The 17,060-nt window shown below is 37.4% G+C and overlaps 1 protein-coding gene across 3 annotated transcripts in view; it reads right to left on the bottom strand.

Moving 5' to 3' along the window:
- Positions 1 to 17,060, bottom strand: part of PPP2R5C (protein phosphatase 2 regulatory subunit B'gamma) — a 72,854-nt gene that overhangs the window by 28,424 nt on the left and 27,370 nt on the right. The window contains exon 2 of one of the 3 annotated variants that reach the window (XM_059850346.1): positions 15,268 to 15,391. The exons of 1 other annotated variant lie outside the window; for it this stretch is intronic. In XM_059850346.1, coding sequence (XP_059706329.1) covers positions 15,268 to 15,361 — 94 coding nt within the window. In that variant the 5' untranslated portion in view covers positions 15,362 to 15,391. Of the gene's footprint in view, positions 1 to 15,267; positions 15,491 to 17,060 lie in introns of those variants that run through there. One more of the 3 variants, XM_059850345.1, reaches the window with a different exon arrangement.

Here is a 17,060-nt window from a genome sequence, read left to right as displayed (position 1 = left end):
TGTTAATGATTTGGAAAAACAACATTTAATCGTCAAGTAGAGTGCTACCCAGAGGATATCCCTAAATTTATTGGTCACATGGCCCCTTCTGCTAGTCAAAAGTATTTGTGCATTTTACATTTGATGTTCATTGGCAAAAAAAGCAGCATTAAAGCTTTATTGAAGCATTGTAAGATGCCCTATAGAGTTGCACTTCAACAAAGGGACTCTAGTATCTTGCAATGTTCTCTTGAAACACTTCAGTTGACAATACCACGGCAGCATTTTCACAAAGAATAGAGTTCAGTGCCTTGAGTAAGAGAGATGGAAATTGCCAGACACAAAGGCAGAGGAACTACAAAATACGGAAAGGAGAACATAATTGTCAAAACATGGGATTACCAGAATACTTTCTCCAAAACTAGGGATCAAGTCCTTAAAAATGAAATTAATTAGAAAAAAAATAGAAAGAATGTAACAAAAGCTGAACCAACATTTGATAAAATTCCATTTAAAATATTTACCTTATTTTAAAATTGTGTAATGACCATCCTAATTCAAAGCAAGAAACACTATTCTGCAATGATTTTTTATTACATTTCTAGTATGTGATTTATAGTTTTCAGTGATTTTACTGAAATCATGATGACAGTGATTAACACTAATTAAAGATGACAGTGTCCCATTAACAGAATTCTATCCTAACACATGATAATGGAGATAAGTGGGTGGCACAAGGAAAAAAACTTCCAATTCATGCATGGACAAATTTAATTAAAGCTATTTCTTCTAGCAGCATATAAAAATAAACTCAAGGAATACCAGAAAGTACTAAAATTATACACAATACATTTTATACTATAACTAACAACTAGTAGTGGGAGTTTGCAGCTGCAGGTAACTGAAAGCAGGCAAGATGTTATATGGATACACAGGACTAACAAATACATAGAAAATACTGCTGTTTATATTGTTTTATTTATTGACCCTGCAGAAACATTTCTTTGCCAAAAGAAATGCTTAAAACAAGAAAAATGACCACAGTTACCGAAACACCACAGGAACACTCCTGGAAAAACAGAGTGCTAGTACTAAGCTCAAGAGAGCACCACATAGAAACATTTAAAGTGACACAGCAGAGGAACAAATTTCTGTTCTTTATCTCACCACTGAAGATTAAGGGATGTACATGTCAGCATTGTAAAGTGTCACAAAGAATACAGGCTTAATCTAAAAGAACTGTAAATTCAAGGTCCTTCTCCAACTACCATGTATGAGACCTGTATAGATGCCTGTTTTTTTTTTTTTTTTTTTTTTTTTTTAACACTTCAGACATTTCCCATCAGAAACAGGACACTGAAGAGCAAACAGACTTTGTCTCATCTACAAGCTCATGACTCCCAAACAACTCTTGATCAGTAATAAAAAATATTTTACAGGCACTTGGAGCTTCTGTAAGGATAACAAGAAAACACTTAACTACTCCAACCAGCTATTATCAAAGAAAAGGTGTTTTGTTCAAGGCCAGCTAGAAGGTGAGCTGAGAAGAGCAGGTGGGTGCACAGGGGAAGTTTCCAGCCTCAGGCAGTGCTTGGACAGTGAACCAAAACTTCCAAAGTGTGTCCTTCATCTGCATCAGCTGCCCTGCTGCATCCTTGTGATGTTCAGCAACTGTGCAGGTACTCCAGAGACATGGGAATGAGACCTAGCTGCAATTACAGGCTAATGTCCACTCTTCTGCATTCAAGGAACTGAGCTGCTGCCAGAAATACCATTTGGCTGTTCTTCAGATAACAGAAATTTGTAACTGGAAAAAAACCTGCCCTTCATTTCCCTGTAATTGAAGAAATTACACTGTTCCTATCTGCCACTGTTTCACATTTTCACCTGAAAAGCTGACACCCAAAATGTGATAGACACACAAAATATACTTCCCTAAATACTGATAGAAAATAAGGTTTAAAAACAAAAATTAAAACTTAATATTATAAATTTGTGGAACATTTTCTACCTAAATTTCAAAAGCAAGTGCCTTTTATTTCATTTTCAAGTAGTTTAATTTTTGGACACTCCAAAATACTCCATTTAATTTAAAGATGTCTTCTTTCCACCAAACAAGTTCTGTTTAGTAATAGGCATTCAAACTTTATATTTTAATAAAGCAACAGCACTGATATTGTTTCTATGCCAATCTGCAGCCTGGATCAAGCTGTAACTCCACTTACAACGAAAAAGTTATTTCACCTATGACAGCTTGTGTATGAAAATAGTCTCAATCATGTGTCCATCTCTGAGGTCCCTGACACAGGGAGGACAGGGACCTGCTGGAGTGAGTCCAGAGAAGGGATGAAGATGCACAGAGGGCTGGAGCACCTCATCTGTGAAAACAGGCCGTAGAAATTGGGGTTCTTCTGTACCTAAGAGTAGTCTGGGGAGAGCTTATAGCTCTTCCAGTGTGTAAAGAGGCTACAAGGGAGCTGGGGAGAGAATTTTTACAAGGGAATGGAGTGATAGGAGAAGGGGTAATGGCTTTAAACTGACAGAGGGCAGGTTTGGTGTAGTAGACATTAGAAAGAAATTCTTTACTGAGAGGGTGGTGAGACACTGGAAGAGGTCCATCCCTGGAAGTGTTCAAGGCCAGGTTAGATGGGGTCTGAGCAACCCAGTCTGCTGGAAGGTGTCCCAACCCATAGCAGAGGGCTTGGAACTGGATGTTCTCTAAGGTCCCTTCCAATCTAAACCATTTTATGATACAGAAGTGGGGAGGGGAAGGCAAGAGCAACATGCTGTAATTCATTAAGGTACATAGCATTTAAGATTTTTGGTGTCTACATAAAGACATCTCTTGGCTAATTTTTCATTCAAAAGAGTGGCTTTTCATTTGATTAGAAGGCTTTTAAAATAATATATTTTTTTCATGTAATGAAAAAAAAAGGCTATTAGAATCAAATAAGCTATTACCAGACTAATTAAACAGCAACTGAAAAAAACAAAGAGGAAAAACCAAAAGACAACACTCAAGAATCCTACAGTTTAAACAAGCCTGAAAGGAATGGGAAGCACATGTTTTGTGAGTCCCAGAGTGAAGCTCAAAGCAGGTGCTTTACAACACTAATCCCCTCTGAAATCTCCAGTCATTGGGGAATCCAGCACTGGTGGCAGCTACCTCCTAACAGAGATTACACCGTGGTTTTGAGGATAGAGGAACTAAGCAATGACATTTAACTGTCAAAGACTTAAGATGGGAGATTTTAAGGACAGATTAATAACAAAATAGGAAAAAAGATCTCCTGTCATTTAAAACTATTTGGCATAATTTTTACATACTAAACAACCTGAGGCACTGAAATTACTGCCAGTAACTTTATTCCAGGTGTAAATCATAAGTCTAATGATGATAAGGGTAGATCAACAGTGAATAATATGCACACCATATTACCTAACGATTTTTCCAAAGCAGACCAACACCACTCTGAACCAAGAGCTTGCTTTAAAAGAGTTTTATCAGAAGTCAACTGTTTTATTAGAAGCCATGTGAAATTTTTAAAAACCTTAAAAGGACATTTGTAATATGGTTAAGAGAAATAAGGATTTTTACACAATATTAAAACATTTAAAAACAGAAAGTGAAAAGTAAAAGCGATAACTGCATAAATATTTTAAAGGCAATGTACCATAAAGAGGAAAACAGGAATACTTATACAGGAAATGACATGTGAAACAAGCTGAAATTGGCTTGAGCTAATGAAATGGAAATGCTACCTGAAAATCAGGGAGAAAAATGGCAAGGAGGATAATCAAACAGACAATGGAAGAAAAAAGTGTCTGAACAGGGAAGGAGACAAACCAAACAAAGAACTCTCAGTAAAGCTTTCTGGAATACATATAGTTAATATGACAGCAAATCTCACTTTTAAACACAAAACACTAAGAGAAAACCCCTAAATTTCATAGCCATTAGAGTGTACTTGAATCCACTCTCAAGTTACCCAACATCTTCACATGTGCTTGAAAACTTTAAAATGGTTTTTAAATATATGTAACAGTCTGTCTGAGAAAATGAAGCCCTACTGTTGTGAGACCAGACCTCAATTATATTCTGTAACATAACTGAGGTGTGTGGTGTAAGTCAGAAGATCTGTATTAAGTAAACTGAAGAAACACATAAACCTGAATAAACTCTGCCACTCTGGACACTTGGATGAAGTAAGAATCAGGTAATCAAGCCTACCCATCTGCTGTAAGCAAATGCATTGTTTCCTTAAACACACCCAAACTCCACACACCAACCCCTAATTTTAGGCAGAGGCTGATCTGAGTCTGAGTAACTTGTCAGTTAATAGTACCTGTCACACATCCATGATAAATACAATTCAAAGAACACTCAACTGCCAAAATGTAAAATAACTCAGTTCCTTCTCCAGAGCCTGTCAGACTGCCTCCCCCTCTCCTCACTCCCTGTACATTTTCTAAACCTGGGGGCTGCTGCCTGCTTTCTGCTGGATGCTGCTGAATGCCAAAATTGGTGAATTTAACGATGACACTCAGAATAATCATTACCAGATATCACAAGCTGGGTCTTGTGTAGGCTTAGAAATAGATTACACAATAGATTACAAAGCATGAAGTAAAGTCCGTGCCCGCCCCCCCCCCCCCCAGCTTTTCTGTGATCAAACTTGTGCTTCACACTCCAATGCAACCTAAAGCAAATACCCAGTCCCCATGCAGGAGCTCTGGTTAAAGTTATAAGCACATCCTTGCTTGTCTGAAGCAAACACTTATTTTGAAATTAACAAAAACTTCCATAAACCTTCCTTGAGGACAACCCTGGTTTAGTTTTCTAAATTTTCCACTCTATTTAAAACTAGAAATAGGAAGGGTAAGTCTTTTTTCATAGGAAGAGCTTAAAAAGCACAGGTCACACTGAGCCTGAGATGCCAACTCAGGTCCTGAATGGCTTATCAACGTCTAAATCATCTCAAATTGTCACACATCATTACAAGATATGCAAAAGTATATTCACCAGAAATCAACAGGGCTTTTGTGGTTTTCTTGAGAACAGTTTCTTAATAGACTTCAGTAGACTTCAGCAAGCCAATCTGTAGTACAGCGTATTTTTTGTATGTGTTTGGTTTTTTTTTTATTTTGGGGTGGGGGGAGCTGGGGTAGGGTTTTTGTTTGGTCAGTTTGGGATTTTTCTTGTTTGATTGTTTGGGATTTTTTTTTTGTTTGGGTTTGATTTTTTGTATCCACTGGGAAAAAACCTCCAATTGAGTGCATAATTTTCCTCAATGATCAAGCAGCACACAAATAATGATTTGCTAAGAAAATAAAGAAATATATTTAGAACTACGTCAGTAAATTGCTTAGCAGTCAATGATGGCCATGTCAAATGCTAAGAGCAATTATGATCAGTTCTCTGTTAGGAAATAAAAAATACTTTCTAGCAATGAAAGTTTTGACTCAAACAAAGTAGAGAGCCAAATATGGCCATTTAAATATACATGCTTTCAACATCTAAGAAGACTGAATATACAATATACCTGCACATTTTTCATTAAGTGCATAATGGTTTCCCATTTAACCCAAAAATTATTCCTGCATAATCAAACATTATTTTCCTCACATCACATTTGTCTGAAAACACACACATTTGCTTCAACAGATGTCTTCAGTCTCTGGTCAAACTAATCTCCAGTCTCACAAAGGCATTCTAGCAAGAACTGAAAATGTACCTATTAGCAAAAGTGCCCCTATTGCTTAACTGCCAGAAAAGCTGACATTCTGCTGATAATTTCCACCCCTCTCACACAGGAGAAAGCGTGAACTTCAGTATGGAATACATTTAAATTGGAGCCCCCAAGAAATCTGTAAACTTACAGGGCACAAACAAGTTGATTGGCTGTATTAGCTCTGAATCCAAGACTGACTCCCTACTACAAGTCCAGAAGTCCTGGACATGTTAAGACATCTCACTCTCACCACATTTTTTCAAAATATTATTATTATATTTACATTATATATATTGATATTATTATATTTACATATCATTATTATATTTACATTTTCCCTTTTTAACAGAAGATTTAATGTGCAATGAAAGCAACTTGTTCTAATTTCTTCCATTTAACTACAAGCTTTGAAATGTTTTGTTCCTTAAGATACATTAATGATTACTGAGTTTCCAACAATATGAAATAAGAAAAGTTATGCAGTGAAACATACACTCAAAATTTTGCTTTTGAGAGGATGTGTAACATTCTGATTCAAAAGCCATAAAAATCTTAATTTTGTACTGGGACAAGAACAAATAAGTTTTTATTGCATGCAAACAACTTTAAGACAGTCCTCAAAAAAACTCTGCGGATCAAATTTTGGATTTTAAGGTACTTTATACAAATTAGATGTAACAAGAGCAAGAAATATAAAAATATTCTGGGAATAGGTTAGAAGAAAGGTTCCATTGTTACAACTTCAATGGCTTTAATAATTTTGTTCAAGTTTTCTTTCCAATATAACTTGAATGAACACAGGACACCTTTGAAACATCACGGACACTGTTATACGTTCACTTTAAATATAAAAGCAGTAACAGAATTTTATTCTAGAGGCGTGTGAAGCCACACAGCTGGTAGATTTAATCCAAAATGCAAATTAAAAACCTTCCATAAAAATCTTTAAAATGAAAAGTGCTTCAAATTGGTAGGCTTCTACAATCAGAAAAGTCCCAAATGAACAATTTTAAAATTAGTTTTTAAATTTTACACTTCATGTAGGATTTTTTCTTCATGAAATTCAGATCGTTATCAGTAACAAGAGCAATTATGAAAACTGACACAGAACTGTCACTTCCAGTACTGATAACAAGGCAGATTCAGTTTCCACTCCTAAGTTTAACTATACTTTTATTAAAGAAATATGAATTGGTAAGTTATAGCAGAAATGGTTTGTATGCACATTATGTGGAATTGATTAAAGGATGTGCAGATGTGGCTTTAAAACATCATGCACTCCAAGTGTCATTTATCTCAGTTTCATCCCTTTAGACAGGATGGTGCATACAGAGGGCAGCTCTGTGAGGCTGCTGAGACTCTGCTTTACCTGTATGAGGTGTCCACCCCAGCACAAAAGACACCTCCCCCAGATGAACATCTTGTCTACATATGATGCAAATAACCCTGTATCTACAAAATATTGCTGGAACTCACTTAATCTGTGTGGTTTACAGTGCAGTTTTAGTAGCTAAATATTTGACAGCACATGTGATTAATATTACAGAAGTCTCAATTAATTATTAGAAGCTTCAAACATAAATGGAAATAAATTTTTTTCACAGAAACAGATGATACTTAATTTTTACCTTAAAATGTCTTTCACAGCAACCATCACAAAACAGTATGAATAAAAATTTGAGGGCATCCATTTTTGCTTCCTTGAAAGGGCATGCACATTTACTCCATGAGTCAGTAAAAGTAATGTAAAAATTCCAGCTGACTACCTTCCTACAATTTCATGGTATTTTTAGCTCAACAAAAAGTCCCCTCTAGAGACACTTTACAGTCATGCCCTCAGATATTTCACATGCAGTGTGAACACTTAACATCCTCACTGTTTCCAGCAGAAGAACCCATAAATACACTCTTCATATTGGCAAGGGGTCTATATGAAGGTAAAAACAACCCAAAAAAGTCAGGAAAGGAGGAGTGACAGAGAACAAAGAGTAAAGGCAGTAGCAAGGTAAAATACACTCTCTGATAGAAAGTGCTGCATGGTAAGTGGAGAGTTGATAAGCATGTTACCATGTTAAAGGCAGCAGGAATATTAACTAAATAACCTCCTTTAAACCTGCTTTTGGTCAAATATTAAAACCACACTGCATGAGTTTCTTTAGTAGATATATTAAAAAACCATTGGTCTATGTCTGGCAATGTCTGAATGTCCTTCCAAAAGATCTAGCAGAACAGTACAAGAAGTAATACAACAACAGAGCCATTTGTACCAATATCAGTCCTTTGATAATTCAGGTGATTATCTAATACTAACATATGAAACTTTTCATAATTTGATATATACAAGAGGCCTAGGCTCATTAAGAACAGAACTGCTGCTTGTCCTTGAGGAAGATGGCCTTGGTTCCATTTTTTGAGGCAGCACTTTTAGAAAGGAACAGTGGATGGGTTTCAAAGCTAACAATTAAGTGTAGAAGTCATTAAGCAATGTCAAACAGCAGCAGGCTCAGAATTTTCTAGGAGAAGCTGGAAACTTTTGGCAAGATGGATGACTCTGAGCTCCAGGAGTCAGGCCATGTATCTATAGAGTCCAAGTGGATTGGCAGGAACATAACAGTCGAAACACAAGGTTGATACCTGTTCTCACCCCTTCAGGTTACCAAATCATAATTGGCTCATGGGGGAGAAAAGGGAAGAACAAGCATTTTCATCTCCTTTAAATCTCAACTGAGGTTTACCCATTAGATCAAAACCCAATAACTATGACCTGCAAGCAGGATAGAAGGTGCATGCTGATATGGGAAATTCCATTTATTGGATTGGAAAGTCTAAAAAAAGTTTTGAAGGTCTTTTGCATGGAAATATTTCCACAAAGGTACAAACAAGCCTTCCATTTTAAAATTTAAATTCACTCAGAGACGTAACACAGTTCATCACTACTATGGAAGCATCTCAGAAGAAAATTAAGATGTCTTCTCTATACAGCTTTCCTCCCAGGAAGACTTTGCTCACTTCTTATAACAAGGAGTGACTGTATGTTAAATATTGACTGAATTTAAATGTGCTAAAGAATTAAAGAAAATTAAGATTTGAGTAAACATATAAGCTCAGACCGAATAAGTTCACCATCCTTAAAATACCTACTTAGGTGGATGGTGAAAGATGCATTCAAAAGTGAAGATTATAGTTACACAGAAAATACAGGAGGAATAAACCAGACTCATTTTCTGCTGCAGAATATACTAAGAGGAAAAAAACAGTGTCATGAAATGTGACTTTGAAATTTTTAGGTATGCTTTTATATCAGAATAGGCTAGTTTCAGAGTATAATAAAATATTATTACCCCCAAAACGGCAAACTCAGCACATGTAAAGGAAATTATGCTTGAAACGCACCAAGTTCTTGGAAAGTATTAGAAATTTGGTAAGTAACAATTATCTGGGGATTTTGGTACTTTTAATACCATGTTGTTATAATACAGGAAGATTACTACAAACATGTTGTAAGGATGTGTTACAAATGACACTGTTCAACATTTTCATAAACACCACAGAAGATGAATAGCAAGGTCACACAGTTTGTTAAAAGCTGTACTCATTGTCAATTCAAACTTGTCAAAAAAGGCTAGAGAAAAATCTCACAGTATTGAGCAAGTTAATTTAACCTATTAGATCTTTCCAAAAGCTGATAGATGTAAAGAAATGTGGGTGAAATAGTTGCCTGTGTACATTTATTAATTCTATCTTATTCAGAAGGTATGGACTGCTGCTGAGCTTCTAACTGAAAATTTAGAAATAAATAAAACATTCTTTTAGCATGCCAATGTTTTTAATACTGCTTGCAGCTCCAGTCATTCATCTTTAAGAGTTTGCTAAAACATGGTAAGAATAATTTAAAACACCCTTAACACCAAAAACTGTGAATTAACAAAAGTACTACTAATAGGCATGCTAGCACCAAGTATTAAAATGTTTGCCTTAGTAACTAAAAAGAAAAGAAGGGACATAAAGAGAGTTAACAGTAAGAATATTGCTCTTTGAACTTAAAAAACCCCCTACGTTTAAATTAATATTGGAACATTTTTATGTTGCAGCAAGGACAGTCATTTTTTGGTCCCACAAGAACCAAAGAATGACAGAATCATAGAATAATTTTCACCAGAAGGGACAGTCATTTCTGCTAGTCTAATAATCCCCCACTACATAAACCCAGCTGCTCTCCAGTCAAAGTATCTCCAATTACAGAGATTTCACAGTCCATTCTGGAATCTTGTTCCAGCTTTTAACCACTTTTATGGTGAAAATATTTTTGCCTTGTGGACAACTGCAATCTTCAGTTTGCCAAGTGATATGGGTTACTTCTGATTCACCCACTGTGGATCCGAGAAGAACATGGCTCTGTGCTCTACACCCTCCCACCAGTCAGTTGAGGATCAAATCTCCCCTTAACCTTCTTTTCTTTAGGCCAAACAAATCCAGTTCTTTCAGCTTCCTTTGTACATCATGAGGTAAATGGCTTGTGTGCGCTGAGTCTGGTCTGCACTACTTTTGAAGAGAGAGCTTTGGGCTCTGCGTCCCATTTAATTACAGAATGGATAATTTTTTTATTCTTCTTTTAGCTCAGACACAATTCCTGCAAAGCAACAGTCCAGGAACAGCTTTTAGTGACCGTGGTTAGACAGAAGTATTTTCAGGTCAATTATTTTTCAAGACAAACACACGATGGATTCTTTCTAAAACAAAAGTGCCAAGCTTTTCTCCTTTAAGATATAAATTGCCCAACTAAACAAAGATCTTTCACGACCTCTGAGGAACAGGCAAATTTCTATCTAAATACTCAGATATTTACATCACAGCAACACTACCACTGACATTTTTTGCCTTGAAGAACACTATGTAAAGGTAGAATCTGAAATACCTTCCATGACTGCTCACACAAGATGAACAAGCAGCCCATAGAAAAAATGGACAAAGTTAACATAAAATCATCTTTGAAAAAAGTCAAAGCATCTTCCACAAAATCTAAAGTAACTTAAATAATGACAAATCAAATCTGTCAAAAAACATTTGCTGCTCTGGAAGGCAAAGGAGAAGGATGGACAATGAGATATATGAAACATGTTACGGCCTACAGGAAGCATCAGTTTGAGTTAACATAGTATCAGGATGTTCTCACCCTTCTTCCCACACAATTTTCAGTATGTCTTGCAAAACATCTTGAAAATAACTTTTGAAAAGCATGAAGAGACATTACCAGTTCCAGCCAGTCAGCAACCAAGCCATTAAAGTAACCTTTACATTCTGCTAATTCTGCCATTGCAGATCAGAAGAGAGTTTTATATGTATTTTGTTCAAAATATGTCTTGAGTTCATGGAGATATTGGCATCTGGGCTACTTCAATGCTCTGACAATATTAAGGGATTTTTGTCATCAACACTAGTATCAACACATTTTTCTAATGAAAAACATCTCCTCCCCCCGAGTATTCATATTCTGCCTACAGAATGAATTACTGTTATTTTCTACCTGCTACTACACACCAAACTACAGTTATGGTTTTGAATACTCAACATTAAATATGAACTGGTAACTCTAAAGTCAAGTGACAAACATTTACTGTTTGTCCTAATCTACGCAATTTTTACAGCTGCTTTCTCTGGCTGAAGTGCTGAGATGGAAATCAAACTATTTCCTTTCCCCAAGCCTCACCTTGGTTTTGTGGCTCATCCTGTCAGGGCCCTGAATTCACTTCCATCACCCTGGGCCTTTGGCTGCCAGAAGGGCTCCATATGGAGGGATGCATCCTGAAAACACCATCCAGATCTGCTTCCGTCCTTGCTGTAAAAACGCTAAATTCATGATACCTAATCACCCTCGGTGCTGTCTTAATGTCATCTTGACTGCAAGTAGCCTGTCGATGCACAAAGATCCTAAAGGAGCTCTCCATGCAGATATCCCATGATGAGTTCCTTCAGCTGCATTTGTTTCACAAGGTCAAGTCTCTATCCAAAATCACAAACCGCAGCAGTTATTCCATGGCTGTAACAGCTGCTTAAACGGAAACTGTAATTTTCCTAGAAACCTTGTATCATTCAAATACAACTAAGTTTTAAGTTGATGATGGCAATAAGTGACAATCAACTCAAGGGCATAATGTTCAGCTACCTTTGTATTCTAGAAAGATCAATGCAGCAGCATAGCTCAGATCCCCAGGAAAGCCTGTTGCTGACTGAAGACTTGCAACTTGAAGTTGCTCACCACCCCAGCAGGCTGATCACTCTCACTGAGCCAATGTTTTCAGCCCAAGCAGATAACATACAGCAATGGTGCCACACCACTTGCATTTAGCGTGGATTAGGCTGTTTTGGTGCTTGTTATTTTCCAACAGTGGGTCAAAAGTCACCTGCATTTCTGATTTCTACACACTGCTCTTGAACAGCTGCCAACAGTCTACAGCTATGACAAAGGGCATAGTCTTGCAGTACCTGAATGAAGAAAGGAGAGCAGCTATTCTGACACGGAGCAGGCTCAGCTGACAGTCCTGTGGCTATTGAACAAGTGCTCAGTGCAGAGGGACACCAACCTGGGTAGCCAACACACCAGGATGCACATCAGAGAGGTATGTGACAGGACAACCACACAGCTGCAACCCAGCTGAGGCAACAAGCAAGGCCACAAGGCAGCTTGTTTAGGCAGCTTGAGCCTAAAGACAGCTCCTGAATCAAAGGGGAACTCCAACAAACTCACAGCTCTTTCCACAGCACTGTGAGTCAGGATTACATGGCTGCACCATACCCAAGATGAACTTGAGTACTTGCAGCCAAATGAACTGCTGGAGGATGGGGTATCTGTGACCATGACACCTCCTATCCTACAAGTACCCACTGCTCCTTCTTTTGGTGATGTTGCAGACAACAGTGTCAGCAATGGCAGTCAATGAAATTCTGACATTCTTATTTCCTTTTCACAAGACTTCAACATAGTTTTTAAAAACCACTTGCACTTTTTCCAATTGTGTTGTTTAGGTAAAGCTGTAAGCAACCCAGACAACAAAGCTCCTTACAGTTCAGGATGCACAGGACAAAGGTTCTGATCTGGTATGACATCGTTGCTTGCTAAATTTTCCTTTTTATTCTGCAAACATTACATATTTCATATGATCAAGGTACAGAAAGTGCTTTGGAATTAACTTTTTAAGTAAGATTGCAATTTTTATTTTCAATTAAGTACTAACAGTATAGTCCACAAGGCTTCACATGTTTTTAGAAGCAAGATTGAGTTCAAATATGGTACCTACACCATCTCAAAATTCTAAAAAAATTATGGAACTGGTAATAAGATAAATATATTTTCTAGTTCAACAAACTATACTACTGCTTATGCCCCTACCCTCTCTCCTTGACCTTGAAGTTTTAGCTCTTACAGTTGCCAACAGGAACACTTCTATTAGAAATTTAATCCTGTATTACAACAGATGATGCAAAAGGATAACTGTAAAGCAGCATGCATTGGGACAAATAGTAATAGTGTGTCATTAGCCTTCAGAATTACCAGCTAATTTTTACTGCCATTAATTTTGTATGTATTGCTCTGACAGGCTTCATTTTGGAAGCATCAGTACTTGTAGCATCAGCGCAGCTGGTGACATGAGGTACACATGAAAAACCTAAAGGAACTTCTGCACACTTCCAGGATGTATGAAAGAGATGCTTTGCTCTCCCAGTGTCAAGAAACTCCTCTGGGCTATAATACCAGAAACCCATTTTATTTTCTGCCACCTGAAAAATGAAAAACAATCAATCTCCTAGTAATTCTTTAATTGCTTACAAGAAACTCTACTCTCATAATCCACTGAAAAACTGTAACCAACCAAACAGGAAAAAACCGTACCACCCAAAAAACCCCTAAACCACAAACCCTTTTAATCTCTTCTTTAATACTGTATTATTCAGTGCACCCAAAATGTAGGTCTTGGGAAAGTAAATTTCAGAACAGTTTCTTAAAATTCATGGTTTCCAGAATTATGTATTACACTGGAGCAAAGGCAGGATAAGAACTTCAATGACAAGAACCTTGTTATCATATCGAGACAAAGGATTAAGGACAATCATTGCAATATTTCATCATTCTGATTCCAACCTTCATTTGTTTTCCTAACTTGAACCTTTAAAAGATGGTGCTTTTCCCCTTCCAAAAGGCAGCACCTAACTGAAAATTAAGATAATTTGTACAGAGTGAAAAGTAAAGGCTTGTCCACAGGTCAGGCAGTTCCATTTATATTCCCTTGACAATGAGCATAGTCCCTATTTGAAATCAAGGGAATTTTACTGCATTTCCTCCCCAGTCACAGATCAAAATTAGTTTTCTAGAATTTATCCACTGTCACTTCAGACAGAGCAGATTATGGCTCTTTTAAAAGGTAAAGAGAAATCATGATTTTTAAATACATGAATGCCCATGTTCCTACTTAAAAGAATGGACTTCTGAACAGTTGGGGTCTGTAAACTTCCAAAGCAAATTTTTTTCAGTGTATGAAATAATAAGGAAAAAAAATTTCTTTCCAGTACTGACATCTAGCCTATGTCAGTGAAAGCTGAGAAGGAAAGGTAATTAAGAATAGTACCAGCTATGTTTCTTGCATATAAATACCATTGTTCAAGATGTGCTCATCCCAGCAATACATGTTCTGCCTTCATAAAGTTCTAAACCAGACGCACCCTATAGCAGATATTAAAAAAAGGACTGGTTGCTTAAGAGGCAGCTAAAAAAAATATACCCAAAAACCCCCCAACACAACGCAAAATTTTACTACGTAAAAAAATACAGAACAAGAGATACACCCTCGATATTGTACAGAAGTGTCATACCACCATGTATTTTCAAATTATATAAAATGTGATTTGCAATGCACTAATTTTATAAACCCAAAAGAACATATTCCGTGAAGAACTGAACATTCAGAACTGCACAACACGGCAGGCACACAAGAGCTGGCTTGTTAAAGCCAAACCGCATCTCTTCTAGGAAATGCCTTCTAAATACATAAAGGATATTTTCATAGTAAGTGTCACATCTCTTTCCCCCCTTCCTCTCTGACACTTCCAATTCTTTTACAAGCTGCAGTGCACTTTAAGACAGCTCTATCTGAACAATTCAAACAAAAAAAGGCTTCGAAGCACACCAAAGGTTTGCCCTTATTCTCTAGAAACGGTATAGGGATAACTTGGCTCTTCCCTCCCCCCCTCAGTACCTTTCTGGGGTAGTGACTTCACATCCTTTGACATCAGCACAGCTTGGAAGGGGGATGGGAGAGTTACGGCAGAAAGCTGTAAAACCTGCTTTTAACTATGTATGCAATGCCACCATGAATTCGTAAATCTTCCCCAAACACATTTAATAGAAAATAGGTTTTGCTCTCCGCCGGTTTTAGCGCGGCTGTAACAAACCGAGAGGGACTGAGCTACAAAGGACTTCCTGCTCCCTTCTCCGAGCTCCACAATAGCCATTTACTCGCTCGTCAGAGGGTCGCGATTCACTCTCACACGCACAATAACTCACCTCTAATATGCAAAAGGGCCACGGGCTGGAACGGCCCATTGGAATTGGCTGCGTCAACCACCATCCTGCTGCCAGCTCTGTTACATGTCAACATCTAGGCTCCAGCAGGCACGGCACTGTATTCCTTAAGGCAAGAAACCAGCCTCCATTTTAGTTTAAAAAAAGACAGAAACTGAAGCGCTCTGCAGCTGGAGGGAACTGGCTGGGGAGTGATGTCAGCGGGCGGGAGGAGCCCCATTGGCCGACGGCAGCAACTTCAAATGACACCGAGGAGGCCGCGAATGAGCGCGGCCGGTGCGGGGCTCCCCCCGCGCCCGCGCCGGCCCCGGCCCCGCGCCGCCCGCGGCAGGGGTGGAGCGGCTGCGGAGATGACGGCTCTGCTGCGTTGGGTTTGGGTTTTTTATTATTACCAGGATGATCTCATTGCTGCTGTTGTACCCCCGCCCCCTCGATAATATTCAGTAGCACCTGCTAGAAAGAGCGCATGCAGTTTTATTTTTCCTCTTTCCTTAGCCTTTCCTTCAGTACGGTCTCCCAGGATCATCAAACACAATGTTTAATTTAACCGTGGAAAAACACAGCACTGGGGGTAACACCTACAACTTCAGCTTTCAAGGGCCATAACAAAAGGGAGTTAGTTTACAGTAAGATACAGGTCCTTGGATTATTACTGTTGATTTAGAAATATAAAACCTCATAAACATTCCTTGCACTGTTTCACCACTGGTTACTAGTATGTACATTATGAATAAAAATAATGTATATATGACAAGCAGCAGATGAAAACCTCATGTTTCATGCTGAATATTTCTTTTATTCTAAAAATGGACCTGGATACTTCTATCAATCTAGAAATGGATCTGCCTTCAGTTTATGTTAATGTTCCTAAATTTGGATATTGCAAAATACTGGTTTTCCTTACTAAAAATATCAGTAATTATAAATAACTTTTAAAACTATTACTGAAAAGTAAAGAAAATTACTAAGAAGCAATATATAAGCATATGGAAGCAGTTTTCCCATATAATGTAAGAAGTACAATTAAAAAAGCATAGCATAACAATTTCTGAAATTGTTAGTTTGATTATTTAAGGTATTTACAAAAAAACTGTGAGCAGCCTTTTTGTTCGTCATATGAGACTTGCATATTTATTTTTACTATGAGCTATTTGAAGGACCATTTTGTCTGCTGGGAGTGATGTTCAGAGAAACTGGCACTGTTACTTGTGCTGACTCCAAATCTGTCCTTCTGCCCAAATACTGTATGTCACATGCTAGTGCAAATGAGTATGTAGATTACTGACTCTATGACATTGTCTTAACTTATATCTACTCAAAAAAGGAAAAAAAAAGAGGGCGCACACCAGAAGACATTAAGTAACTTGCTGATGAAAATTTGAAATAAAAACAAATTATAGGGCATATGTGTACCTGGTTAGAAAAACTACATCACACTACAATAATATACTGTCAAAGGTGAGTTAGAGCTGTACTGAATATTATTCAATTGGTGAAGGGAAAAGACTAACTGGGATATAAAAAAGAAGAATATCATCCATAAGACACACAAAGAAATCAATTGGATTTAATGATTGCTGACAAGGCCCAATTTGAAGTAGTACATCCTGGATGTAAACCTGATGAGAAAGCCCAAAGACAACAAATCTTTAAAATATTACTTGGTTAAAAAAAATAAAGTTCCTCTGTTTGATGTGGTGTGTGGGTTGTTTGTTTTTAGATAGAATGAACCTGACTGAGAATATCCAAGTATTTTAAAGAATAATTATGGAGGT

The sequence above is a fragment of the Haemorhous mexicanus genome, chromosome 6 (genome assembly GCF_027477595.1).
Source record: "Haemorhous mexicanus isolate bHaeMex1 chromosome 6, bHaeMex1.pri, whole genome shotgun sequence".
Lineage (NCBI taxonomy): Eukaryota > Metazoa > Chordata > Aves > Passeriformes > Fringillidae > Haemorhous > Haemorhous mexicanus.
This window is presented reverse-complemented; position numbering and strand designations above follow the sequence as displayed.